The sequence below is a fragment of the Colius striatus genome, chromosome 22 (genome assembly GCF_028858725.1).
Source record: "Colius striatus isolate bColStr4 chromosome 22, bColStr4.1.hap1, whole genome shotgun sequence".
NCBI classification, from domain to species: domain Eukaryota; kingdom Metazoa; phylum Chordata; class Aves; order Coliiformes; family Coliidae; genus Colius; species Colius striatus.
In genome coordinates, this window is record NC_084780.1 from 8,006,259 (window position 1) to 8,033,989 (window position 27,731).

Genomic DNA, 27,731 nt, shown 5'->3' on the forward strand with positions numbered 1-27,731 from the left:
CCTCAGTTAGCAGGGGTCAGTGTGGGTCGTGATGGCCGGCTGGGCAGACCCCCAGGAGAGAAGCCAAGCTGAGCCCCGACAGGTCTCACAGCATCTGCAGACAGAAGCTGCCCGAGCGCAGCCCAGGCTCTGCCCTTCCAACAGGGGGCACGGAGCCCGCCTCAGAGTGGCTGCAGAGGCTCCGGAGCTTTGAGGAGCTGATTTGGTTTATTAAGGAGCACTGAATGAAATGAAGGAGGGGGAGAGGAGGGAGGAGGAAACCACAGAACAAGAAAGTAGCTCCTTTAAAAGCAGACACCGCTTTCAGCCTTTGTGCGGCCGCCGTCCCGCGCGCCGGTGCCAAAGCGTGCTGTGGCCAGCCAGGGCTGCTCCGTGGCACACCAGGGCCCCGTGGCACACCAGGGCCCGTGTCTCTGAGAGGCTCCTCAGCCTCCTGCAGACGGGCTGGACGGGGCAGGACCAGCTGCGGCCGAGGCGAGGGCTGCGAGCAGCCGGGCGCCTGCCTTGGCACAAAATGGCTGACCCACGGCCATTTTGTCTGGTGGCTCTGCCGCTGGTGGCCTCGCGGAAACGAAACGGGACCAAATCACCCCCACAAGCAACACAACCGGAATGAGCACAGCCAACAGCGAGCTGGGGATGGCTTCCAACGGGCGCCTGGGCGTCAGGGTGTGCGTCCACCCTGGGGCTCTGCCGGCCAGCAGCGACGAACTGCTCACAGAAGCACCAGACAGCCCCAAAAAGCACCTCAGCCGCCTGCTGTGCCACTGGGAGGCAAAAGAAATGCCATGTGCCAAACTAGCCATGAGCACAAGTCGCTTTTAACTTGTCAGAGGCCAGGTGAACCCCTCAGACAAGCCAGGCCAGCTGTGTGCCCCGACACACCGGCCCGGGTCAGGTTAAAACATCTCGTCTTGAAAGAGTTAATCAGAGGTGCTGGAAACAGGGAAAGGGAAATGGAAGCGAAATGTTTAAAGGCACCAGCCCTCATCTCTCAGCAGTGCTTTTCCTCCATGCTCTTGTCAGGATGTAGGTAGTATTTCACATCGATGGTGTTGTGACCATTGTTTATATTAAACAATTAGCATGTATCAATAAGTAGCTGTGAGGGGTTGTCTCGAGCCTGTCAGATGTTCAGAAACATCTGGATCGTCATTAATGAATCTGGTATTTTAATCCACAGCACAGGCATCTGTAACCTGCTTGTTACAGGACTTAATCTGTTAGTAACCCTCCATCAATCCGTTACTAAGGGTGGACACACGGGTGACGTCTGTCCTAAACGTTCCTGTATTCCATTGTAAATGAGCAGATAACACTCTCCTGAAGGAAAATCCCACCATTTTTGCCATAAAAGTAATCCAGGTGCAATGGGTATTACATAATTTCTCCAAAATACTAAAAAGCAGGAGATATAAGAAAGAAAAAATGATCTTTCTGGTTATTTTTACCTGCCTCAGCTCTGTAGGTTAACTCAAACGGAAAGGAAGGACATCCTTTCCTGTAATGCTCTGTAAAACTCTTCCATTAACACCGTTTTCCTTCTGGCTGGTCACTTTGGAAGCTGCTCAGGAAAGGTGCCCAGGTAGCGTCCACCCCCAGCACGGATTGGCACCCAGACGTTTCATTTGCCACCCAAAGCGCCCGCCCTGAGCCCACACATGCAGCCCCGGCCCCGGGACCACCAGAGCCACCGGGCAGCTCTCTGCATTGTCTGCTGTAAGCGAGCCCAGCACACATGGAGGCAAATACCTTTCTGTGCAAGAAAAGCGATTTCACCTCTTTCTGCTCTCCTTCCCAGCTCCTCTCTGAAGGCGGCTGCTTCTCTCCCGACGTCCGGGCGGCCCCTCAAGGAACAGTCGGACGATCACCCCAACACCGGTGCCTTATCGGAGCCCAGTCCCCCCCGTGCCACTGGCCAGCATCCCGCTCCTCCAGGCGTCCGTGAGCACAGAGCCACGGCTGCTGGCTCCTGACATCCAGCTCCTCAAGGAAATGCTGCATCACTTTAAAGGAAAAAAAACCCACCCCACGAAGGGCTCAGCTCTGGCGCATGTGGCGCCGGCTCTGCCATGCTTCCCTGCAAAATTGCGTGGCAATGCCACCAAGTTCCCTCCAACTTTGAAGCCGTGTTGCTGTTGCTGTTGCTTCTGTCGCGTCTCACACCTTGACGGGTGCGGGATCCACGCGCCGGGCAGTGAGCAGCCTGTGGGGCAGCTCGGTCCGTGAGGAAAGCAAAGGCTTCAAAAGCCAAGAACGGCTCTTTTAATATTTAAATGAAGATGTTGCATTCCTGAGATGAAAACTTTCAAGGCAAGGAGGCAGTAAACAAACCAAAAAATCCCTCAAAGCAACAAAAGGAGACGCGCTGGGGATGGCATCAGCTCAGCCCAGGCAGCGCCAGGGCAGCCGAAGGGTCGGATCTGCCCCTCACCAAACACCACAGGACACACAACAGGTTAAACTGCTACTGTCCGGCAACCAGCGGCTCGGATCATACCAGAGCGATGTGTAAAACCACCCGCCCGGCCAGCGACAAATGAGACAACAGCTCTCTGGTACCTCACAAATCCAGCAGAAAGGAGGGCTGCTTTATTGAATATAGCAAACAAACCTCTCGGTCCGGCGCCAGCGCGGCCCCGCGCCTCTGCCTGCGCCCAGCAGCCTCACGCTGCTGCACAAAAGCTCACTCTGGCAATTCCAGGCATTTTCAGCGCTCAACATACGCCAAAACTACCCACTCTCTGACTTTGGGCTCGTTCCAAAAGGTCCTTTTTTTCTCTCTCTTTTCTCTTTCTTTCCCCCTCTCTGTTTCGCTACAGCCGGCGCCACGTAGAGACGGGAGAGTTGGGCTCGAACATGGCCGCAGCCTCCAGAAAAGAGCCAAGTCCCAGCGTCCTGGCTTCCCCCTTCAGACAGAAAACAAAATGGCCATGCAGCAGCCATTTTGTCTGCTGCGGGATGGGAGGGAGAAGGGAAGGGAGGGGAGACGTGGGCCAGGCGGGAAGGACGAGGGGGGGAGAAGGGAGGGAGAGGGGAGGGCGTCGATTCAGCAGGAACCCAAAAGCTCTGCGGCGATGCCCGGGCGCGTCCTCCCTTCCTCCCGCCGGGGCTGAGCGGGACGGAGGCAGAGGGACGGCCGCGGGCTCGGCTTTCCCAGCCCTCCGGGGCCGGCTGAGCTCCAGCCGCCCGGCCCGGCAATGGCGGCAGTTCCGCGTCCCACCCCGGGCCCGGCGGCAGCTCCGTGCACAGGCTCCTGCTGCCGGCACCGCGGGGCTGCGGCTCCGTGAGCTCCCGGCGGGAGCCGGGCAGAGAGCGGAAACCGGCCCGCAGCGGCAAACCCCTCAGCTTCCCTGGGCAGGAAGCCGTGTACACACACCCGTGGGGAGGGGAGAGGAACCTGGCGCAGGCAGCCAGGCCTCGGCGATGGCGGCAGCGTGGCCTCTGCAGCCCGTGGCCCGACGGCACCCGAGGGGCCCGGCCCGGGGAGGAGCCATCCGAGGCCGAGGATGAGCCTCGGGAACGCAGCCGCGTGGCCGCGGCCTGCGCAGGGCCCGGCTGCTCCGGCACGAGGCCGCTCTGCTCTCCAGCAGCCCCGTGACGCGGGGGCAGCTCCGGCCCGTCCCCCCGGCAGCCGGGCGCAGCGAGAGGCCCCGTGGGCGGTGGAGGACGGGGCTCAGGGCGGCGCTGCCTGCCCAGGGCTCTCCCCAGCAGCACCTCGTGAGCACCAGGACACTCGCCTGTCCTCCTGCCCTGCCACAGACCGACGCCTCAGCTGTCCCTGCAGAGAACGTGCCCACGGCTTGAGGGGCCAGAGCAGCGTCTCGCCCGACTCATCCTCCCTAACGCACGGGGCTCAGCTCCTAATTAGCTGCCTGGCTGAAGAAGCCGAGAAGCTGCACAGATGAATCCCACCCCCCACCACAGAGGTCAGGTCCCTTCCAGTCCCGACCAAAACCAGACAAGAGGTTTTTAGGGCAAGGCAAGCACCTCGTGGCCTTTTAGGAGTGCATCTAGCACGGGAAGACCTTTAGGGGCACACAAACCAAACGCCCCTGGGCTCTCTGCTTCAAGGTGAGCCGAGCAGTGGAAACCAGGACTGCTGCCAGGATTTGGGATGAGCAGGAGTTCCCAGCTGCAAGCCCCATCACCTAAGGATGCGGGGAACTGGAAACAACGAAACCTGGCACAGATTTGGAGCTGTTGCAGACCTTGGAGGAAAATCCTATGAGGAAGGTTGTTCATGGGACAAGGCACTTTGTGACATAGCCATGTGGGATAAATTGAAGCACTGGCCACTGGCCCTGCGAAACTTCCTGCGGTCAGTGGGGAGGGCGAGCTCTCTGCAGAGTAATCCAGAGCAGAGCCATCATGCCAACATCTTCCATAAGCCACTGAAAACACCCCTGAAGTCGCAGGATTGGTTTTAATAACCACTGTTCCTCACGACCTGATCCTCACCAACTCTCTGCACAGCAATGCCAAGCTCTCCAGGTGAAAACTGTTGTGGATTGACTTGCTGTGTTTGATTAGGCTCGTTAAAATGCCCCTGAAAGTAAGTGCGAGCTGGAGCAGCCTCCCCTGAGCGCCTGCCTGTCCTGCCCCGGGAGCTCAGCCCCTCAGAGGTGGGTTTGTGTGCTTCGGGTGAGCCTGGAGTTTGGGAATGTTGAGGGTTTTTGGGGGATCCAAGTGTGGTTTATGTTAATAGGGAAGCCAGGGCTCCCTGGAAAGCTTTCCCCTTTGCACTGAAGGGGTGTTGCACTTCTTGGGCAATACTGTCCCAGCAAAAGCACCCAGGCAGCCTGCAGAGTAAGAACCAAAGGGCTGTAAATGCCTGAAGCAAGAGATCGGGAAGTGGCCACGTGCAACATGCAGTTTGAAGCTGGGAATGAAAGACAAGTTCAGCTGCTCTGGCACCAATACCTCCCTCTAAAAACCCTGACAAACTGAGGAACTTTATCCCTTTTCTAAGTGAGAGCTGATTGTGGATGAGGCAGAACAAGATCCATTAACAGGGGTCTTGTGCCTTTCCCAGTAATGGGGCCCCTGGGTCAGCCCAGCGGTGCCCTGAGATGGGGCAGGAGGGGATGAGGGATGGGAGAGGGGCTGCTGAAGGTGCTAACAGCCCACACAGGATTGCAGATGGCCCCTCAGCACTGGCTGCTTGTTCAGTGTGGCTTAGTCAACTGAGGAGTGTGTGCCTGAGGTGAAAGGTGGGCATAAGCTCTTGAGGATAAGCCAGAGGGAAGCTCATTAGCACGGAGGGGAAGGCAGATCACAAACAGCCAGGTTTTGTGGACCTGGGTTGTGGAGAGAGCTGACTGAGATGGTTTGTGTTGGGAGAGGGAGGTGTGAATGCCATTAATGTGCTGAAGACTTACAAAGGGCAAGGGAGGAGGTGCTGAGCAGGGGGATATTTTTGTAGCCTCCAATCTGGGCTGCTGTGGGTTTAGCAAAGTGGTGGGAGATTAAAATGTGGTCATGGAAGGAGCCTCTCCCAAGGGACAGGCCTCAGGGCTCTCTGCTCTCAGATGCTGCTGCTGTGGCCTCAGCAGAGCTCTCATTCAAAGCACACCCCTGCTATTGCTGTTCAAGCCTGCTGTGAAGGGCTCACAGCCTGGGCAAAAGCTGCTTGGAAGCCAGGAGCAGAGGGCTGGTGAGGCACACGGGCCCACGCTTCAGCCCCGGGACACTCTCCTCATCTCAGATGAACCGCTGAATGCAAGAGGTGGTTCTCTCATCCCTCTGCACACACACACTTGTCATCAAGGATTGCCACTGTTGGTGTTGATTGACAGTTGGTTGAGCAGAGCTTGTTGTCTGCCTTCAGCTCAGAGCTGGGTGGGGAGAACAGTACCCCCAGTTCTGTTTGTGATCCAGGCTCGTGAGAAAGGGCCCTGGGATGCTGCCATGGGTCTTGCACGCCAAAGAACTCTACCCTTGTGTTTTAGCTCTGCTTTTTTTCCTGGTGTTGTGAAGCTGTGGAAATCAGCTGCTCAGCATCATGTGTTGGAGTGGATGGCTCCTCAGCATCACAGCTTCCCCTCCGGCTCTTCGCTGGAGTCTCTTCAGGTCTCATCCCGCTGCTCTCGTCCCGTCCCAGGCAGCCCACACAAGCGCAGCCCCGCTGGCAGCTCCCACGTCTCCCTCCTCCCTGCACAGGCCTTTCTGCTTCTGGCTCAGGAAATTCGGAGAGGATGAAAATGTGAGTGAGCAGCAAAGGGGGAGGTTGTTCGTTTGCTGGTGAGAAAAGCTTTCCTTGTGAATGAGCAGAAATGGAGTTGGCTTTTTCCCCTTGGTCGGTGCAAAGCCTGTGGGTGAGCCAAACTGCTTTCATGGGGCATTGGGATGGATGCTGTTCCCTGCCCAGCAGTACCTTTCCTCAGCAGGCCTGAGCACATTCTCTGAGGAGTCTTTAGGACTCCTCCATTTCTGTCTCAGGGGAACTATGTACAGAAGCAGCAGCAACAAATCATTTGGGAAGGAGTAAACCAGCCTCAGCAGCTGCGTTGCTGAGCTCCCGCACCCGGCCTTAGCGAGTCACCTTCCCTCTGCTTCCTCCCTTGGGACACACGTGCTGCCTACCTGGGATGCTCAGAAGGTTAATTAGTTAATGTACTAATTAACTGAATGTGCTTTGAACAACAAATTGCTTGAGGCAGTAGATCTGGTGAAGGTTTAAGTCTAATACTGGCTTCCACAAGGATGAGCTCCTGGTTCTTCTCAGCTGGGACGCCTTGCCCAGGAAAGAATGAGCCTGTCCTGAGGCCACCCTGTGTGGGCTGGATGGAAGAGAACTTGGGGCAGTTTTGCTCCGGGAACTAAGGTGGAGTTTGATTTCCAAACCTAACTTCCACTGTGGCTCTGCAAGCTCTGAAACTCTGCAGGTTCAGCTGGGAAAGAAAAGGCAAGGCAGTGTCACAGCTGCTGCTCCGGTGTCAGGTACACGGTACAGAGGCCTCTCTTAGAAGCTGCAAATGGTGATTAGGCAGGAAAGAACCTACAGGCTGCAGAAGGCTTTCCCCTTTCCAGCCCAGTCTGAGGCAGGGATTGTGTCCTGAGTGTTCAGAGCTGCATTTTCAGGGCTGAACTGCCACTGGAAGCGGGGCCCCCTACAATAAGCAAGAGGAGCAACTGTTCCCAGCTACACCAGTCCTGGCCATGACACCAACAGACAGGTTTTCACCACCCTTTTGGCTGAGCCTGTGACTGTGGACACACTTTCTGCAGGCAGTTCTTTACAAAACTCCTCTTTTCCAGCACAGAAACTGTACAGATCCTGAACTCCAGCCAAGTTTGACCACAGATACCATAACACAGCTCCATCTCTCTTCCCTCTTTGATGATGAAAATTGCCTTGGAGAAATAACCTCACTCTGCCTCTGCTGATTGATGGTGTTGTGTTGGCTCTGACCCATCAGTTGACTGGCCATCCTCAACTGGCACTTCCTAAACCCAGCATTTTTCTGCTTGTTTTCCCTGGCCTTGTTTGCACACAGCCAAAAGCCTCTCTGTCCAGGGACTAGGATTTATCACCTCCCTTTCAGTAGCAGCAGAACAATGTAGGGCCTATGCAAACAAGCACTGCTGTTTTCTTTTGCTTTGTCATTTAATCTTTAGTGGTAAACCAGCACTTTCCAAAACAAACCAAGATCAGAAGCTTTAGGACCCAGGGAGCAGCCCAGATCAATGTAACAGGGGCTGAAGACAGGTTGCACTGAGAAGTTAAGCAACAGGTACCCTTGGAAGCCAAAGCACTGTTTAATCTGTGATGCATACCTCACATTGTTTCTGGCCAGGGGTTTCCTCACTCTGCCAATGGCATCTGGATCACACAACCTTCCACACAGGAGAGGTCTGGGCTGGGCACTGGCTGCCCCAGGTGGGGACCATCTCCATCTATCTGTGGACAGCACTTGGTGGATCCCTCAAGACACTCCAGTGACCAAACACAGCACAAAAAACAGCTGAAACAACTGCAAGCTCCCACAGCTTGAGTCCACAGGACTGGGGCTTGTAACCCTTCGATTTCATCCTGCCTCTGGCACCGTGCTTGACCTTCACTAAGACCCCACAGGCCACTGCACAGCGTTCTGGAGAAGCACTGATCCCCACAGCAGCTCAGCCCAGCCCCTTGGGCTGCCCTTTCCCAGCCACTGCAGCTCTGCCACGTGGGTTTTGCAGAGCTGGACAAGATTGCCAAGGAAAAGAAGATGCAATGAACCCTCAGGATCCTGCCCCAGCACCCCCCAGCTTCAGCCAGTGTTCCTCCAGAGCCCAGCCCTCCGTAGCATGTGGGGAGTGGGACCACACATGATTAATGGGACTTTCTGAGCCTGGCAGATGAACAGAATCCAGCTTTACCTGGTGAAGCTGAGCTGGGCTGAGCAGGGAGTGTCTGGGAAGCTGAGCTTATCACTTTGAGCTGTTTTGTTCCCAGCCCTCCCTCCAAAGCAGAGGCTCTCCCTTGGCTCAGATCACAGCCCTCACAGCCCATGTGTTGGCTGCAGCTCTCCTGGGGGTCCCTCTGGCCTGACCTGTGTCTGCAGAGAGAGGGAGCAGAGGCTGTCACAGCATCCCTGGCTCACACAGAGCCTTCCTCAGCCTGCCTGGAGAGGCTGTGGCAGATCCAGACCCAAAGAGAGCCCAGGAGGCATCTGCCTGCAGCGGGGCGAGCGCTGGGGCTGTGCTGGGATGAACAGATGGGTTCATTACACAGGGAGAAATGGACACTAATCACATCCAGATTCACCAGCTGCAGGATTTCCTCCTGAGCCCTGGAGGACAGGAAGCCTTTACCTGCTTTGTTATCCTGTCTGTGTTCATTAGCCCCTTCCCCCGCCCTGGGAACCACATCTCTGCTAATCCCCTGGGCAGGGGAGGGCCCAGACTGCAAAGCTGAGATGCAGATGGGAACTCCCAGGGTGCTCAGGCAGGGCTGGACTCAGCCCCAGCTCAGGGGCCTGTCCTGGTGCTCAGCTCCAGCCCAGCACAGCCCAGCCAGGCCCCTCACACCGCAGTTCCCCACCCTGGGAGCTCCCTGCCCGACTCTCCTCTTGCTGCTGCCTCTCTGGACAGATTTCAGGACTAACAGGACTGTGTTGTGCAACAAAGGCCGTGTTGGGGATTGACACATGGTGTGTGTCTGTGCTGAGCTGCAGCTGCTTTGGGGTGTGTTGAGCAGCGTGAGGCCGATGGAGCCAGGGAGGGAAGGAGCTTTCGCAGGTTCAAACCAGCAAAGGCATTTCCCCAGCAGGCTGCAGGACAACTGGCCAGCCTGAACGGGGGAGGTGATGCTGGAGGCCTTATCTGCATTCTTATTCCTGGGAGACTGAAGCATGCTGAGTGGTTGAGTTTTGTCATCTGCCTCGCTTTTGTGCAGTGCCAGCTTGGAGGAAGGAGCAAAACCCTCCTGGAGGCCTTTCCACGTCCATGCCAGCTCAGCTGCAGGGATGTGCTCCCCGGGCAGGGTGGCTGGAGGGGTGGCCCCAGGCATCCTCCCAGGGGGGCTGTTCAGCTCCCAGGGTCTTTGCTCATCCCTTCTCCCACGACCAGGAGCCCTGGGAGCAGATGTGCAGGAATTCAAGCTGTTCATTATGTTGGTATCAGCACCTGCCCTGACTCCACACGAGGAGCCTGTGGCTTCATGCAGCGTGTTGGTTGTGCCCTTTGCTGGGCTGCTTCTCTTAGTCTTCTGTGGCCAGGACTGTCTCCTAAGTGAGCCCAGCATGTCAGCCCTGTGTGCCTCAGAGGCGTTCCACATGCCAAGGCAGGCACACAGCCCCATGCCCACTGATAACCAACCCTCTGCCTGGCTTCAGCCGCCCAGGCCTCACCCTTCAGCAGCCATCAGAGACACACAGCAGCCACGGGCAACTCCAGCCCAACAAACCAGAGCTACAGACACAACGTGGGGGCAAAGTAGGGAATGAAAGAGGTGGCAGAGAGAGGAAAGGACCTGCTGGAAAGGAAATCCAGGACATGGATTGTTGTGAGGCCCAGCTGTGGGGTAGCACAGAGGGTGAATCAGATCTGGGCACCTCTGGGTTCTGTCCCCTGCAGTGCACGGGGCTGCTGCCGTCAGCTCTCCCTTGGATGTGTCGCTACAAGGATCCTGTTAAACTTCTGTCCCCAAACCCTTTGAACAATTAGTGGAAAGGCTGGAGATGGAGCCCACAAAGGGCAAATTCAGCTTCCCTGCCTTTCACCCCTCCTGTCCCCAGCAGAAGTGGTGATTCCGTGGCTGGTCCAGCCTGGGGGCAGCTGGTCCCTCGGGGCTGGGCTGTGGGGACACTCAGCACAGTGTCTCTGTGGCTGGGAATCAGGGAATTGTCACCAGTGCAGCTGAGCTCTGAGGTGGTTGGGTTGGGGTTGGGTTGGGATGGGGTTTTCTTTAAGAAAAAGGAGGGGAAAAAAGGAAATCACAGTCCAAACTGTGCCTTGGCCAAACCTGCCCCTTGTAAGGAGAGGAAATTTCCCAGAGCCACCCTTGACAAACCTGGAGGCCTGATCCTGCTCTCAGGAATGTCAGTGCAAAGCCTGCTGGGTCAGGCTTGGGTTAGGGTTACCTGGTTCTGCTGGCTGCTGAGGGGTTGTAGCCACCGAATGAGGCTCAAGCCTTGGAGAAAAGCTCCTGGTCTCCTGCCTGAGATAGAGCAGAGCTCACACCAGAGCAGCCTGAGAGCAGCCCAGGGATTCAAAGGCAATAAACAGCAGAAAGATCCCAGTGTCAGGGCCTGGTCCTGTTTGCTGAGCCATGCTCTGGAGGCACGAGCCCTGTTTTGCTGTGAGCTGTTTTATAACAGCCGTGTCCCTTGGCTGGGGGGCTCTTCCAGGGCTGCCAGATGTTTTGCTTGGGACACATCAGAAGTGTCTTGCTTGGGTTCAGACTTTCTCTCCTCTGGGGCTGCCCACTGGAGCTTCAGCAGGTTTTTTATATCCACCCTCCACCAGCTTTTCTCAGGGGAGCAACAGGGACTGGAAGCAGACTGGGGAAGGTCTGGTTTCACCCCAGCCCTGATAGGTATAAATACCCTGGAAGGAGAAAGCTGGACTGATGAGGAAAACACTTGTGCTGCCTTCTCCCTGGCACCAAGGCTTGGGGTGTAACCCAGCGTGTACAGGTGCTCTGCTTGAAGAGGCCACCCCCACACGTTTTGGGGCTCGGACCCTACAAATGACTGTGCCCCCATCTCCTGCCCCACGGGCGTCTCAGCTCCCAGCCCCACCGTGGGAGATGGTGAAAACCCACCTCTGGCTGTGCCCTGGGTCCTGGGCACCAAACCCGTGTGGCCGAGGCCACGCAGCTCCCTGTGGGGTTGGGAGGACGGATGCCCGGGGCGGGATGTCCTGGAGCACGGCCCGGAGGGCAGGCACGGATCACAGGCACGGCAGGGCCAGGGCACGCAGGGGCTTGGTGGCTTTGGAAGCTTTGCTGCAGGATCCTCACCCACTGCAGGAGGGTCTTTGAGAAAGGAGGAGGGGGAATTTGGGGAAGGAGTTGGAGGAGTGGCTCAGGGCTCCCGAGCACCGTGAGGTGTGAGGCGGCAAAGGAGGCCCTGCCCCGCAAACAAGCTGCTTTTGTTGTGTCCCAGCCGGGCCTGAGTGGAGCCTGACAGACAGAGGGCAGGCTGCCACACGCTGGGGCCAAAGCCCGGGCTCGGGTCTGTCCGGGCACACCTGCAGACCAGCGTCGTGCTGCTGCTTTATCTGGGCTGGGTGCGAGGGGAGAGGCAGCAGCCTGCAGGAGGCACGAGGGGCCCCGGGAGCCGTCCGATGCCTGGGCACGGCGGCGGCCTCCCAGCAGCAGCCGCCTCGGCCCGTCCGGAGCCCGCAGGCCGCCGTGGCTCGGGCAGGAGCTGCTGCTGGAGCGGCGCCTGGGCCGCTTCACCCCGCTGCTGGGCATCCCCCAGCCCTGCCAGCTGCCCTGGCACGCCGTGCCAGCGTGAGGAACAAGCCAGCTTCTAAACGGTTAACGGCGACGAACCCGGAGCCGAGTTCCCTCCTTCCCGAGTCGCTCCTGGTGTAATTCACCCCCCCAGAATGAAATAAAATTATCCTCCTCCTCTGACCTCACGCGGGCGTCCCTCCCTCCTCCTCCTCCCTCCCTCCTCGCTCTCTCCTCCCTCTCCTTCCTTCCACCCTTGCCGTGCCCCCACGCTGGCACAGGGGCCGGGAGCATGCGTGCCCGCCGGGCTGCCGGGTGCCGCCGGCTCCCACCACGTTCCGGCGGCTGCCATGTTGAATCGCAGACCCCACACGGTTCCACGCGGCTCCGTCCCCCCGCGGCAGCGGAACCAGAGACCCACAGAGCCCCGGCTGGCAGCCAGGGACGTCCCGAGCCACGGCGTGAGGGCAGGGGGAGAAATCACCCCCCAGCCCTGCTCCAAACACTGCCCCTGGGGACCTGCCTCTGCCACACAGCTCCGGGAGACCGACCCCGGCGTCGGGCGCTTGAGCAGCGAGGGCCGCAGGACTGGACGGGCAGGGGGTGTGGGGAGAAGGGAGGTTACAGCAACAGCAGGGCGCCCAGAGGGACGGCACGGGCTTCAAACCAAAGGCAAAGCAACGAAACCAAACCCAACCACACGAAGGGGGGAAAAAAACCCCCAACCACACAACCCCCCCAGAACTCAGCGTGAGGTTCGGTTCCGTACCCGGGCGGGCAGGGACGCGCCGCGGCAGGCAGCGGGTTTGCGTGGAGCCGTGGCTGGGCTGAGCTTACCCCGACGCCATGGGAAGGATCCTGCTCCGGCAAAGGCCACTTTGAGTGAGACGGCTTTTTTTTCCCTTCTCTCGCTCGCTCTCTCCCCTTTTTCCTTCTCCTCACAGCTCAACGCCAAGAAATGGGCGGTGCCTGGATGCCAGGCTCCATCCGAACGAGACACCCAAGGCCAAGGGAGGCTGGCACAAAGGCGAGCTGGCAGGGATTCCTGCACTGGGAGCCACGCGGGACGAGCCGCCATGGCCCGGCCCCCGGCACCCGCACCGCCCGCCACACGGCACCCCGGCGGGCTCCCAGCGGCCTCGCCAGGCTCAGGCCTGGGAGAGAAAAGGAGAGGAGAGGGGGGAAAGAAACAAACAAGCCAAGACCTTCCTTGGCATCGACGCCGGTTAAACAAAAGGCCCGGGGAGGTGGATTCGTTTTTTCCTGCCCCCCCCCGGGCTCCTTTTCCCGCCCGCCTGTCGCCCTCGTGCCCGCCATCGCTGGCTCCCTCACACTGCCCCGGCCTTGGGGCAGAAACGAGCCCTGGGCTCCCTCCTTCCCGGTTCTAGCACGACAGGAGGCGGCGGGTGCTTGAATAGGGACACACACACCCCCAAAGCGAGAGGGACCCGGCGGGAGGGAGAGAGAGGGGAAAAAAGGACCAAAACCACACAAACACGACCGGCAAGGCACAGGCCGTGGCAGCAGGTTGGGCGCAACCACCGCCGAGGGGGTGGATCGAGGCCGGGTTGGGTGCCAGGGGGGTACTTCTGGCCTTTTCTCTTTCCTTCGCTGCCCTGGCACCTGGGTTGTGCCGACTGTGAGAGGGGAGCCGCGGCGGGGTGGGGAAGGGGCCGGGGAGAGAGGGGGGAGCAGCTGGGGTTGGCAGCGCTGCTGGGGAGATGCCAAGGAAACAAAACACGTTTTCATTTTGTCTGCACCAGCCCGGGCGCGGGAGAGAGGGAGGGAGAGGGAGGCGCAGAAAGCCGCCAGAAAGCCGCCGCGCTCCGCCACAGGCCTGCGGCCACGTCCCTCCGCGGCCGCCCCGGCAGCCGCTCCCGCCGCCTCGGCCCCTTCTCCCTGCCCACCCGGCGCCGCCTGCCAAGTGCGAGTTGGCACCGCTCCCCCGGCCGCGCCGAACAAAGCCGTCGCCCATCCCCGAGCCGACGCTGACAGTAAGCAAAGTGACAGGCGCATCTTCCGCATGTTAATCCCGACGGCGAGGAGGGAACGAGCGGCAGCCCCCCCCTGCCCTGCCACGCACGGCCCCGCCACCGGCCCGCACGCCCCACCCTTGGCACCCGCCGGCCTCGTGCGGGGACGGCCGGGCCCCTGCCCGCGGCGGCGCCGGAGCCTTCCCCGGCCGCCGGCTTTGAACCGAGCCCGAGCAAACGAGGCCACTCGGCATCTGCTGTACCTGTTCCCGCTGCCTTCATCTCGCCTTGGAACCGTGACAAGAGCGCACTCGCCTCTGGTGGGCTCTCAAAGCCGCGGGGCTGTAACCCTTTGCAGGAAGTTGGCACAGATCCCAGGTAGGACTTTACTCCCCGGCTCTCGCTCTCTTCCCCCACCTCCGCCTCCCGCTCCCTCCCCTCCGCTCCCCCACCCATCCTGTCCCTTGGGCCCCCCTCTTGTCCCCCCAAAACGCCGCCCGGGCCGGTGCCCGTGGGGGAGGCCGCTCGCCCGCCGAGCCCCCTGCGCCCGCCACTCCTGCAGACGTACCCTTTAAGGATGACCTGGGCAAGACAGAGAACAACAACTTCCTGCTCCGGCTCCCTAAAACGCCTGTTTCCACGCAGGGGTTAGGCGGTGCGGCGCGCCGGGGGGAGCTGGGAGGAGGTTTGGGGGTTTGTCGTCATTGAACCATGCTTTTTTTTTTCCTCCTTGCCTTTGCTGGTTTTTTAATGCTTTTGCTTTTTTTCCCCCCCTTTTGGGCCTTTTCCCTCTTTATTTTTTTTTTACCCATTTTTCCTTCCCTTTTTATTTGGTTTGAAGCAGCTCCTTCTGCCCAGCAGCCCAAACCCAATGCGAGGGGAAAAGGGGAGAAGACAAATCCAATGGGAAGAGAATAGCTCCAAGTCAGGACAATGCCCGGGGAAGGGGAGATTAGCGCAGCTCTGGAGACACTCCGCGCCCGCCCCGCTTGGCCCCGGCCTCGGCTCGGCTCATTCTCCCGGCTCCTGAATTATTCCAGCCCACGGGCGGGAGGGGAACGTGCGGTCCCGGCTCCCTCCGAGCTGCCAAGAGCATCGCAACGGGGAAGAAAGAAAAGCGAGAGAGAGGGAGAGCCAGGCTGAGCCCTCACAATCGAGCAGCGAGAAGAGCAAGGAGAAATTAACATCCAATTAGTGCTGTGTTTAACGAGGGAGACAGAGGCGGCTGTTGTTTTATTGCCCTGTTCTTTCCAGGCGCATCTGACAGGCAGCGGGGAGGGCACCCTGCTCCCAGTGACGTCAGTACAGGGGAGTTTTTAATCATCTCCCCCCCTCTCCCTTCTTTCCCCCCGTCTTTCCGTCTCCAAGTCTCACACGGACGGGCTCGGCCGGGGAGCCTCGGGACCTTCTCGCCTTCCAGCTGCCCGACTCCCCCTCCACCTTCCCCCCATCCACCGACACCAACCCCGGAACAACAACCGCGCCAGCACCCCCCAGGCTTTGTCCTTCCAACAGCAGCAGCAAACCAACAAACAGAGAGAAAACAACCCCAAATGAAGGTTGGGATGAGCCGGAGGGAGCCCGGAGGAGGATCCTGCGTGTGCGTGCGGCGTGCTGCGGCCGGCTCTCTCCTCTCCTCTCCCGTCTCTCCTCTCCCGGCCTCTCCCCACACGGCTCGCTCGCCTTGGCAAACTTCGCAGCATGTGACGCGGCTCCGGCCTCCCCTGGCAGCCTGACAAGAGCTGCGGCCGCACGCAGGCGGCTCCGAGGGGACAGACTCTGCTCCCAGAGGCTGGGGAGGTAACACGCTCTGGGAAGGGCCTGGGGCCGCCTCGGCCCACGGCCGCCTCGGGCCCTCAGCAACGCCGGCCCGGCCATCGCGGCGCGGGCAGAGCAACCACGGCACGAGCCGGAGGCTTCTCCCCCTGCCCGGCCCGCTGGGCCTCCTGCTGCACCCCGGCACGGAGGGGCCCGTGCGGGGCCCACGGGGAAGGGCTGGCCCCGGTCAGCCTGGGCCGCCATCTCTTTCCCCCGAGGCCCAGGATCTCCTCAGAGCGTTGCTGGCTGGCCCTGAGAGCTCTGCCATCCTGGGAGGGGTGGAGGCAGTTCAGCAAGGGGGGATTTGAGGGAGGGCTCCCCCAGGGAAGCCCCCACAGCAGCTCTTTGCTTTCACAAGCCCCAGCAGCTCGGGCTGCCATGCTGAGCTTTCCCCCCGCACCCTCTGGGGCCTTTTCTCCTTGTTCCCAGCCAGGTGAATCCAGCAGGACCCAGCCCCCCGTAACCTCTCTCTTTGGGCATCACAAGGGATGGGGCCACTCTGCAACCAGCGAGGACAGGGCTGGGCGAAGGCAGGGGATGGGTCCAGGGCCACCCGGGTCCTGCGTCCAGCCCCTTGCCCTGGGCATTCCCTGGCCCCAGCCAGTGCCACCTCCGTGGCCCCAGAACGCCCTCCATGAGGGTTATTATTTAATAGCTGTATTTTTTAGTTAACTCTGTGCCTCCCTGGAGCTGCAGAAGGGCACAAACAGCCAGACCAGCGGCACTTCCTCGTGTGTGGCTGCGCGGCGGGGCCTGGCAGCGCCCGGCCTTCCTGCTGCCCAGGCACCGGGGTGACGGGCACCGCGCGCCGCTGGGAAGGGGCCGCAGGGCAGCTTCGCCGCCAGCCCCACTGCGAGGGGAGCAGCACAGCTGGGGGTTGGTTCACACTGAAAGGCCTTCAGCAGGACAGCTCTGTGTGTGGGGAGAGGCAAGGAGGATGCAACCAGTCCAAGCTCAGCCGCACTTTCCCTGGGGACAAGGGCTTCAGCAGCACCCTCATGTTCCCAAGCCCCCAGCACTCAGGCTCTGCAGAGTCAGGGCAGCATTGACCTGAGTTTCCCTCTCCCAGCTGCCGCTGCCTCCCTTCTCCCTCCAGCAGCTGAGAGCAGATGAGGCCAAAGTCCTGACAATCTCTATTTTCCACTGAAGGCTGATAAAGCTCCCAGGCACAGAGCAGCAGCAATCCCCACCCATCCCTGTTCTGTGTAGGAGAGTCAATATTTAAACTCAACCTTTTTTTCCTGGGCAGACAAGGGAAGTGCTGGGGCTGCAGGTGAGAGCAATCCCCAGCTCCAGCCCAGAAGCCAGACCCACACCTCTCTGTTTGCTGTGCGGGCTCCTGCGGGAGTGTGGTTTATTGCTGTTAGCTGTGCCATGTGAGCATCAGCTGTGGGGCTGGGCACCTGCTAATGAGGCAGCAATAAGAGGGAGGGGGGAAGGCAGCCAGGCTTTGGGTTGCCTCTGCATGCTGTGGGTGCAGATGCTGTCTCCAGGGTGGGCAACCTCAAAAAGGAGCATGAGACAAGAAGCAGCAGGGCTGGAAGGGGGAGGAGGCAAGGAAATATTTAGTCATCCTCTGAAGAGCAGCCCCTGCTTCAGGGTAAGGCCGTGCTCTGGGAGCTTTGAAGGCTGGTTCATCTCAATGACCAAAAGCTCTGAGTGTTGTGTTTCCTGTGGGTTGCAGGGAGCTGGGCAGCAGTTGCTGGCAGGGTGCTTGAGCTGCTGTAGATAGTGAAATACCTGGGGTAAACTGCTCAAAGCAAAAGGAAACAGCCCCTCTCCTTGCAGTGGCTGCAGCCAGGCTGTGCACACGGGCTGTAGGAGCTTTCCCAGGCGTGTGACCAGCTGAGGGTGGCTGTGACTCTGAAGGTGTGTTCCTCAGCAGGGACTGTGTGCGTGGGACAGGCCCTGCCTGGTGCTGGAGCAGGTGAGAAACCAGCCCATGCAGTAACAGGCTGCTGGGTAAAGATCCTGTGGGCTGGGCAGGGAGCAGCTGAGCCCCCCCCCCCCCCCGACAGCTCTGACAAGCAAAGGGCCTCCCTCACCCCTTCCACAAGAGCTCAGGGTCGATTTTCACTCCCCATCCCTCCTTTTGTGTGCTTTGGTTCAGGCAGCCAAGCCCACTGCTGCCTCCAGCTGCTGCCACTGCTGTCTGCTCGGCCTAAACCCGCTGAACCTTCCACGGTGAGGAGGGCTGGGGGGGAATCCGAATCTGCACCAGCTGCTCTGGCCGCTGCTGTTGGGAAGGGACCAGACGAGGTGCCTGTGTTCCCTGGAACCTCCCCTACACGGGGGAGGCAGAAAGAAATAACACTTTGTTTCAAGAAGCCACACCTGAGAGTTGTTGTTTTACAGCTGTATTTTAGAGCAGAGTTAAATCCTCTTGGGAATAACCCCTGGTGTTAGGGAGCAGGGCCATGCATTACTGAACCGTTACTGTGACACAAACTGTCTGGGAGGAGGTGAGGACAGACAGGATCCACTCCAGGACACCGAGGGGGGCTGGGGGAGTGTGTCCCAGCACTGTCCTGCAGGCCCTGGCTGGGAGGTGGCCATCAAAACCCTGCTCCAGGGCAGCAGCATGAGATATGACCCCGGCTGCTGCCCCTGCAGTAACCCCAGGGACCCCAAAACCTCTTCCCAGGGAGTGCAGCAACACCTCTGTGCAAAAGACTGCATTGGGGGAAGTGAAGGGGGGGATCTGCCTGGCTGCCTCGGCAGCACAGACCCGTGCAAATCTTGTCTGGGGGATGGGGATAAATCCTGCCCTGCTGAGCTGTGCCAGGCAGGAGCCAGCTGTGCTCCCATGGGCACCAGCAGCCCCTGGCACCTCATGGGCTTTCAGCCAGCTCCAGGCTGGTTCCTTCTGTGCCGCTGGGAAGGACCCGAGCGCCCGTCCCAGCGACTCCTCCATGGCCACGGCAACGCTGGGCCTGGGCAGGAGCCCTCAGGGCTTGTGGTGCTGCCAGCTGGGACCTGTCCACAGCATGGCTGGGCCAGTCCCACGCCAGCCCCCTGCCCACAGCTCTGCTGCATCCCAAGCACAGCCCCTCTTGCTGCCAGACACCCGCCCAGCCCCAGCACTGCCCTGGGCCCAGCTGCCCCTCGCTCTGGGACTCTGCTGCTCTTCGCAGTGGGACTCGGGTTCCTCTTCTGCTTTGCTGCAGCCCATGGGAAGGGGTGTGCTCCTGGGGCTCAGCTACCCTCAAAACCTTAAAGACAGGTCACAGGGCTGATCTTGGCTGGGATGAGCAACTCGATCATTTACCCTCTCGGCAGCAGGTGAGGCAGGAGGCTGGGCCGGGATCTCTTGCTGCTTCTCAGCCACAGCAGAACGAAGCAGTCTCTTGTCCCTGCACCTCAGGGCTGGCTCCTTTAGTACCTGGGCGGTTTCTGGTTCCCTGGATATCTCCTGAGCTACAGCCTGGACCAAAGAGACAAGACAATGCCCTTCTGCTCTCTCTGCTACACATCCCAGGTGAGACAGCCTTGAGGACGGAGCTTTGGTACGGCTGGAGCCTGAAGCCAGATCTCCAGAAGCCAATCTGTTGCTGGTCTTGCTGGAGGAGGAGGAGGTGTCTTGTTCTGGCACCATGGGCTTTGGATTGAGGAGAAACAAAAACTACACATGTGTCAGAAGAAGCTTTGGGTTTCCTCAGGAGTCCAAGCTGCTCAGGTCCTGGTCAGGCAGGGGGCAGGCGGGCGGGAGCTCTGCGGAACAGGAGGCTGGAGCCACGGAAGAGCTGCCCCTGAGCACCAGAGAGAACGAGAGTGAGCACGGGGAGAGGGCAGCTGCCCAGAGCTGCCAGGGAACTGCAGCTGGTTTAGCAGGGACTGTGCCCACTGTGGGGTGCTACAGAGGAGAAAGTGGGGCTTTGGCCCCGTGTGTGCTGCAGTCAGGCATTTCCCCCAGGGATGGCTGATGGAGGGGGCAGAGGGTGCCTGAGGCTGCGCAGGCTGCAAGCTCAGAGTGTGCAACAGGCTCACACAGGGCGCCTGGTGCCAGTGCCAGAGCTGGAGGGGTGGAAACGGGCTACAGTGTGTCAAGGATGCAGCACAGACACGTCTCTGGAGACCCTGGGAAGGAGCAGAAGGAGCCCAAGGGCCTGTGTGTGCCCCTGTCCCTCACCTGAGCACTGAGATACCTCCAGCAGTGGATCCAGGAGGCGAAGGCAGGAGCGTAGGGAGGGAGGCCAGCACGTAACCTGTGGCAACAGGAAACAGCTGAGGTTCTGCACAGAGCTCAGGTTACCCACACAGGTAACACAGGAGCAGCAGGGAGTGGAAGTGAGGACACTGCAGTGTCTGCACTGGGCTGAAGGCCAAATGACCAGCTCGTTATTTACAACACACCGGCTTGTGGCATGGAGTTACCTCTGGAGTGTGCAAAGGGGTGTCAGCTGGGCATGGAAGAGTCCAGGATGACACACTAATGACACCGAGAGCCAGCAGGTACTGAGCAAACACTACACCAGTGGCTTGGATCCAGCACCACTGCTGAACACCTCTTACAGCAGTGGGACTGGGAGCTGGAGCCTGGTTCTGCTCCTGTCTGCACCCATCAGTGCATTCAGAGCTTTGCCTTCCCTGGAGCCAGCACAGTCCCTTTCATCTGCCTCTACTTCAGATGGGACCACACCACAACTCTCCCTGTTTCTTGCCACTTTTTATGCTGCTCTTGTCTGTTCCCTCTGATCTACGATTACGAGCAACCTGGGAGAGGAAAGGAGCCGCCTCTGGAGGTGCCACAGAGTTCAGAGGTCTCTGTGAAAGCTTTACCATCACTAGCAGAGGATTCAGACAACAAGAGACTGGAAGAAAGGAAAGGAAAGCCTTAGATCTCAGTGTGAGGGACATACCCACAGTTGTTCACTGCCATCAGATCTCCCACCAGAAGGAATGGGTAGGTCAGCATGCTCACAGCAATCTGAAAGCACACAAAGCCAGGAGCCTCTCTGAGGTTCACCACGGCACAAAAGCTGTTTCCAGCTTCCTGCGTGTTAGCAGAGTCACCCTCATCTCTGGACAGAAAGCACAGAGCAGCCTCTGTCCCCAGGGCAGGACCCACAGATGGCAGGAGGGGCAGCAGTGACACAGCAGTTCCTTACCCCCATCACGAACTTGGTGTAGCTGCGGATCACCGATGCCTGGCTGAACTGGAGGGAGAAAGCAGAGGGCTTATGGAGGTGATGACACCAGGCTGTCACTGTCACTTTGTGACCTTCTCAGCCCAAGATGAAGGGTGTGGGGCAGGAGAAGGCACCAGAGAGCAGCAGCAGCCACGCTGCATCGCAGCTGAGAGCTGGGGAAGACATTTGCTCTCAAACCCGATCCCTAAACTGCAGCTGAACCACTGCCCTGAGCACAGGCTGCATCCTCAGCACATCTTCAGCTTCACCCAAAGCCTGTTTGTATTACAGGAGCCATTCACCTCCCTGTCAGTCCCTACACCTGCAGCTGTTTGGTACAGGCCCCCAAACCCTCCGTCGGGCGCTTCCACTCACGTTATCGTCCACCGCGTAGGTGTTGATGAAGTGAGCCAAGAGGTTGCAGCACCAGAGGAAGATGACATCCCCCAGGATGTGAGGGACTAACCCACTGCAATGGCAAAAGGAGGGGGGTGAGGAGCAGAAGGAACCTGGGCATCTGTTGTTTATGCACAACTCACCCAAACCTAAACCCCAAACCCCTTCTCGCCCCAAGCCTGCTCTGGAACCCAGGTGAGGGTTTGTGTTGAGCTGCTTTTGCTGATGCTGCTGCTCTGGAGGCAGGGTGAGAAGTTCATCTCTTTGTGGAATCTCCCTCCTTTTAGAACTTCAAACAGGGGGAGTTGTTTCTGCAAAACCTCAAAGTGGGATGAAAATCAGGGCCTCTGACTTCCCAGCCCCTGCACAGGGACTCGTGTGCTGCTCGGGTGGGTGGCTCTCACAGGGGGGTTTCCACTGTGTCAGTGCCTCACCAGCACTGGTGCTGGCATGGAGCAATGCAGAGGGATGCAGGGCTGTGTTAAAGCCAGCCTGTGCTGCTGTCAGTGCTGCTCAGGGGTTACAGGCACTGAGAAACAAGTGCCCCACAGGGAGTTGGAGGTGTTGGGGCTGCAACCAGAGAACAGCAGCCTGTGTTCCCTTCATGGCTGTCACAGTTCCTGGTGGGGTTCTGGAGCACATATAACTTCAGAGCCCTCCTGAGACCTTTTGAGTTGTATTAAAGCCTTTCCTGTGAACTATTAAGTTTAATTAGGCTCCCAACAGTGTTTATTTTATGTGGGTGGAAGGAAAAGTGGAGGCTCCTTGCACATGATGCCCCTGGGAGGTGCAGGGGGGAGGGCAGCCAGGCCACCCCCGGCCATGCCCCAGCTCAGGGAACCTCCCAGAGGAACCTGTGCCCAGTGGAGCAGGTTGGGGGCTGCACAGCTCATCAGAGAAGCCCTGGGCTGTGAAAGGAAGATGCAGTGGCAACTGATGGGGTCTGTGCAGACCCCTGGTGCTGGGGGAGCACAGGGTGAGACCTGCTGCCTCTTCCTGGTCATTCACACGTGAGGTTTTGTGATGGAAAGGTGTCAGCAATGAAAATCCCTCCTGACATTTCAGAGCTGCCTTTACTATAACTGACACCATCAGCAGTTCTCCTCTGCTACAGATGTGAGGGGCAAAAAGGACAAGAGGTGTTAGTGGAAAGGTTCAGGTGAAAAGGTGTCTGTTGGACTTCCAGGGCAGCCAGCCCAGAGCATCCTGCTCCTGCTGCACAGCAGCTCTGCTGCCAGCACCAGCCACCTGCCCCTCACAAGCTCCCAGCCTGCTCTTCAGAGGAATGTGCTTTCACCCAGGCCCTGCCTTTTATTGCAACAACAGCTCTCATTGTTGTGCTTGATCTCTGTGCCTGTTGCACAAACAAATGCTTTCAATGGCCCTTCAGTGAAACACAAAGAAGCCTCAAGGGGAAAAGCAAGGTAAGAGAAAAGAGGGTTTTCTCTGGGTCCTGAGGGTTTGATTGAAGGTGAGATCAGGGGCAAACTCAATGGTCCAACCCGAGCTGCCAAAGGCACAGACTCTACCTGTGGCCCTGGAAGTGAGGGGGTTTCAGGGGAGCTGAGCAGGACTGAGGCTGACAGAGCTGCCAGGGGAGTCCTTGGACAAAGCATCTACAGGACAACTCACGTACACAAAGAATCCCAGGATCCCCTCTTCCTTAAGTATCCTGGCAATGGCACCGAGCACCCCGCTGCGAGAAAGGGAAAGGGCTGTGAGTGTGCAGGGGCTGCTCCCTCTGCCCCACACAGCTCTGGGTGCCCCCCAGCCCCCTCCCCCAGCCATTGTGCAGTGGGCAGCTCTGTGCTGCTTCTCCTCAGCCCCTGAAGGAGGGTTGTTCCCCCCACCCCGCTCGGCTGCACTAAAGCCTGGAGCCAGCAGAGCTCTGCTTGGCTTTGTGTGAGTGGACACAAGTGCCACCACCACAGCATGGAACGTGCTCTGATGGGCTGAGAGTCAGCCTGAAGAACCTCTGCCAGCACCAGCTCCCAGTGCAGGCTCAGCTGCAGTGATGGCTAGCAAGCCTACAAGGGCAGCTATTGCTGGGAAAATCCTGCAGGGCCACAGCAATACCTGGTGCTACCTCCTCTGCCTCCCTGCTGACTGCCCTTTCTGTTAGCATCTAAAGCAGGGCAGCAGCTCCTCTGTGTGATCAGCAAAGAGTGCTGCAGCCAGCAGTGTCCAGGGGCAGGACAGAGGCAGCTGGGGACAGCCCAGCATCCCCACAGCCCCTCACCCTGCACTCACCCACCTTCTGACCACAGCTCTGATGCTCTTTGTGCTCCCAAACCTCCTGGGCTGCCACATCCCTCATTGCATGGGAGCATCTGACAGGGCTGATTCCTGGGCTTGTGCTTGTGTGTGCCCAAACCCTTCAGGGCTGCAGCCACTCACCTGTATTTGACTTCCCGACCCACGAACTGGACCATGCAGCGCATAGAGATCACTGGGAGAAAGGAAACACAGGGCTGACAGACACCAGGCCAGTGTGGGTTGCAAGGGGAGCGAAAGAAAAGGCAACCTGACCCTTCTGCCCTCACTCATGAGAAACTCATGCCCTCCCTAGCCTCCAAGGGAAGGATTCCCAGCCCCAGCCCCAGCAGGATCTCAAGGACAAGCCCTTGGATGAGTGGGAGCAGAGCACCTCAGTGCCTGGCCAGGTTAGTGCCCGAGGGCAGCCCCAGCAGCAGCCTCCCTCTGCAGCCACTCAGACCCACAGAGGAGGTTTTGGAGGGACCCTCAGTGCAGGGAGAGCTGCCAGGCAGAGGACAGGACTCACCGTGCAGCGGATGCGAGACGACCCGGGACACACACTGCATCATCATCTCGTGAGATGTCTGGGGAGGGGAGGAACAAAACCCCACCTGCATGAAACACCTGCACCTGCACCTGCAGGCCCTGTCCTGAGAGCAGGGAAACACACTCCAGATCCCTCTCTCAATGTTTGGGATGAAGCTCTCTGCACACAGAGGCTACTGAGCAGCACGGCCTCTTCACCCACAGCTGCTCTCCAAGTCCCTTCCCCCGCAGCCAGAGCTTGCTCTGCTCTGCAGGCACACCCCCACTGCCATCTCCCCATCACTCTCACCTCTTTCACCACTTTCCTCAGGGAGGTCTTCACATCATCCCTGTTGGAAACGTGCTCCATGTCCTCCAGTGGAAAGGCCTGAGCAGGGAGAGAAGAAACAGACACAGGAGTGGCGGAGATGCTGAGCCCCAAACCCTGGACATCTGAGGGCAGGAGGAAACCAGGAGCAGTGGCACCCCTGATGGGAGGAGAACAAACACAGGCAAGGAGGAACCCAGGAGAAGCGAAAGGTCATGAAACTACTTACAAAAGGCGAGTGGTTGCTCAAATTTAATTAGAATTGTTTAAAACACAAAGCTTTGGGGATCTGGGGCCTGTTCCCCTCCTGTCCTGGAGGGCCATCCCAAGCCCTCAGCAGACAGAGGGGGATGGAGGGATGCCCCTGCAGGGCACAGGCACGGGCAGGCTCCCTGCCTGGCTGCAAGCCCCAGCAAGCTCATGGAGACAGAAGCTGCCCCTTTACCTTCTTCACACTCCCCCTGGTGATGGTCGACAAAGTGCTTGAGATGAGGCGAGGAGTCAGGCCACGGAACAGGCCTCTCTTCCCATCCACCTCCACGATGTGTCTGGCTGGGGAAGAAAACACCAGGCTGCTGTCAGCTGGGAACTGGCCACAGCTCACAGGGAGCACCCAAACGCCTCCAGCCCTCAGCCAGGGCCACGCTGGAGCTCGGCACAGCTCGGCACAGCTCAGCATGGCTTGGTACAACTTGGCACAGATCAGCAAGGCTCAGCATAGCTTGGCATGGCTTGGCACAGCTCAGCATGGCTCGGCACAGGTTGGCACAGCTTGGCACAGCTCAGCATGGCTTGGCATGGCTTAGCACAGCTTGGCACAGATCAGCATGGCTCAGCACAGCTCAGCATGGCTCGGCACAGGTTGGCACAGCTTGGCACAGCTCAGCACAGCTTGGCATGGCTTGGCACAGCTCAGCATGGCTTGGCACAGGTTGGCACAGCTCAGCATGGCTTGGCATGGCTTAGCACAGCTTGGGACAGCTCAGCATGGCTCAGCATGGCTCGGCACGGCTTGGCACAGCTTGGCATGGCTCAGCACGGCTTGGCCAGGAGCTGGCAGTGGCGGGGAGGGCGGTTTGCTCACCGTAGGTGAAGAAGCCGGGCAGGTACAGCACTTTCCTTCCCAGCACATTTCTTCCAACGACCGGAGGCAGCGGCTCGTGCCCGACCTGCCAAGAGACGGCCCGTGCCCCGTCCCAGCGCCGCTGCTGCCACACGGGCCGTGCCCCGTCCCAGCGCCGCCCTCACCCTCCCGGCGCCGCGGGGACCCGTCACAGACCCCACCCCCGTCCCTGGGCGCCCGGTGCCGGTGCCGCACCTGCACGAGCAGCTTCACGTAGAGCAGCGGGTGTGTGGCCGCCGCCAGCCCCGCGCCCAGCGCCGCCAGCGCCGCCTCCGCGCCGCCGCCAGGGGGCGCCCGAGCCGCGGGGGGCAGCGCCGCCGCCGCCGCCATGGCCGCGCGCACACAGCGCCGCGCACGCGCAGCCGCCCGGCAGGAACCATCGGCGCGGGGGGGGGGGGTGGGGGACGCGCACACGACACGGGCGGAACCACGGCGGCGGGGAGGGGACGCGGCGGCGGGGCGGGCCGGGGCAGCCCCCGCGGGACACGCACACGGGCGGAGCCGGGCCCGGGGCAGCTCGGGCTGGGGTCCGGTGGGACGCAGCCGCCCCCCCCGCGCAGCTCCGGCTCACGAGCTGCCCCACACACAGCCAGTGCCGCGGCGCCGCGCTTGTGCCGCTCGCAGCCCGCGGCGCCTGTCCTTCCCCGGCCCTCTGAGGCGGCACCGGCACGGCTGCAGGCGGGCCTCGCTTTGCCAGTCCGCGCCCCCAAACACCGCCTGGAGCCCCCCAAACACCACCCCGAGCCCCACAGACACCACCCGGGGCCCACAGACACCACCCCGAGCCCCACAGACACCACCCCGAGCCCCACAGACACCATCCGGGGCCCCCAAACACCACCCCGAGCCCCACAGACACCACCCGGGGCCCACAGACACCATCCGGGGCCCCCAAACTCCACCCCGAGCCCCACAGACACCACCCGGGGCCCACAGACACCACCCGGGGCCCACAGACACCACCCGGGGCCCCACAGACACCACCCGGGGCCCACAGACACCACCCGGGGCCCCCAAACACCACCCCGAGCCCCACAGACACCACCCGGGGCCCACAGACACCACCTGGGGCCCACAGACACCACCCGGGGCCCCCAAACACCACCCCGAGCCCCAGAGACACCACCTGGGGCCCACAGACACCACCTGGGCCCCCCAAACTCCACCCCGAGCCCCACAGACACCACCCGGGGCCCCCAAACACCACCCCGAGCCCCACAGACGGCTGGGCTGGGGCTCTGCAGCTCCCCCCGCAGCAGCTGCAGCCCCGCATCGGGGACGTGACCCCGCAGCTCGCAGCATCCCTGCTGGCCAGGGGGCGCGTGAGGAGCTCTGACAGAGCCCCGGAGCTGTCACGGTGTGCGCAGGGGCACCCGCACCCTCCCGGAGCTCGCTGCTGCCGTCGGGGACGGGCTGTGTGGGGCGGGGGGGACACAGCGCTGCTCCCCAAACATCTCCGTGCCGGGGCCGGGCCGCAGCTGCCTGGGTCACCATCCCTGTCCCTGCCTCTGCACACACGGGAAGGTCCGTGCGGGGCTGAGGCTGCAGCACCGCGCGCTGTATCTGTGCAGAGCATCCTCCCAGCTCCCCGGGAAGGGCTCTGCCGCAAAGCCGCTGCCCCGGGCCGCAGAGAGCGGGGGGCACGGGGAGGCTACAGGCGACATCACGGCTCCCTGTGTGCTCCCACCAGCTGCTCTCTGCCGTACCGTGCCATGCCGTGCCATGCCATGCCGTGTCATACCGTGCCGTACCGTGCCATGCCGTGCTGAGCCGCCCGAGGGCAGCAGCGCCTCAGCCTTCCCCGGCTGCGGAGGGATGCCCAGGCGGGGCTGTGGCAGCGGCTGTGCAATAAACGCCAGCTGCAGCCCCCGGGTGCAACCCAAGGCGCCGTTTTTGGGGAGGGGGGCAGTGGGGACAGTCACCGCGGCCCCACGCTGCCGTGTGTGCAGCAGCGGCTGCTCCCGGCCCTGCCCCACGGCACGGGAATGGGGCTGAGAATCGATTTCTTGTTTACCCATGAAACCACTCCGGGGGCAGCCGGGGGCTCTCCGTGCCAGCTCCTGCTCCCCTCTCCCTCATGCCAGCCCCCCTCTGCCCGCCGGGACCCCCGCGGCATCCCCCCCATGCTGGGGAGGGGCAGCTGAGGGATGGGGGTGGGTTAGTGCCACACCCGGGGCCTCGTGCCATCCCCCAAAACGGCTGCCAGGGAGACACGGGCTGCCCTGGCACGGGCTGGGGGCACCTGACCGCGGGGGGGGGATTTCCCAGCTCTGCTTTCCTGGGGAAAAGAAATAAA

At 60.4% G+C, this 27,731-nt stretch overlaps 1 protein-coding gene and 1 long non-coding RNA gene across 7 annotated transcripts; one reads left to right on the forward strand and one right to left on the reverse strand.

Annotated features, from left to right (window-relative positions):
- Nucleotides 1–13,674: 13,674 nt before the first annotated feature.
- LOC133627523 (uncharacterized) lies at nucleotides 13,675–18,011 on the forward strand. 2 transcript variants are annotated; one of them, XR_009820255.1, is made up of 2 exons: nucleotides 13,675–14,238; nucleotides 14,702–18,011. It is a non-coding gene; the product is annotated as an uncharacterized LOC133627523 (long non-coding RNA). The 2 variants fall into 2 exon arrangements; XR_009820254.1 differs by having other exon boundaries at nucleotides 14,705–18,011.
- A 2-nt stretch (nucleotides 18,012–18,013) lies between these two features.
- Nucleotides 18,014–27,472, reverse strand: MTCH1 (mitochondrial carrier 1). 5 transcript variants are annotated; one of them, XM_062013281.1, is made up of 12 exons: nucleotides 27,142–27,472; nucleotides 25,397–25,481; nucleotides 24,758–24,864; nucleotides 24,295–24,372; nucleotides 23,986–24,109; nucleotides 23,601–23,652; nucleotides 22,840–22,899; nucleotides 21,183–21,276; nucleotides 20,787–20,834; nucleotides 20,538–20,605; nucleotides 19,808–19,883; nucleotides 18,014–19,427 (listed from the first exon to the last, which is right to left on the reverse strand). In XM_062013281.1, exons 1-12 carry the CDS (start codon nucleotides 27,451–27,453, stop codon nucleotides 19,362–19,364), a joined length of 1,170 nt encoding a protein of 389 aa, XP_061869265.1. In that variant the 5' UTR covers nucleotides 27,454–27,472; the 3' UTR covers nucleotides 18,014–19,361. The 5 variants fall into 5 exon arrangements, with proteins under 5 accessions (XP_061869265.1, XP_061869268.1, XP_061869267.1 ...); XM_062013284.1 differs by lacking the exon at nucleotides 27,142–27,472 and adding an exon at nucleotides 25,631–25,765 and having other exon boundaries at nucleotides 23,986–24,043; XM_062013283.1 differs by having other exon boundaries at nucleotides 18,014–19,883; nucleotides 23,986–24,043.
- Nucleotides 27,473–27,731: the final 259 nt, after the last annotated feature.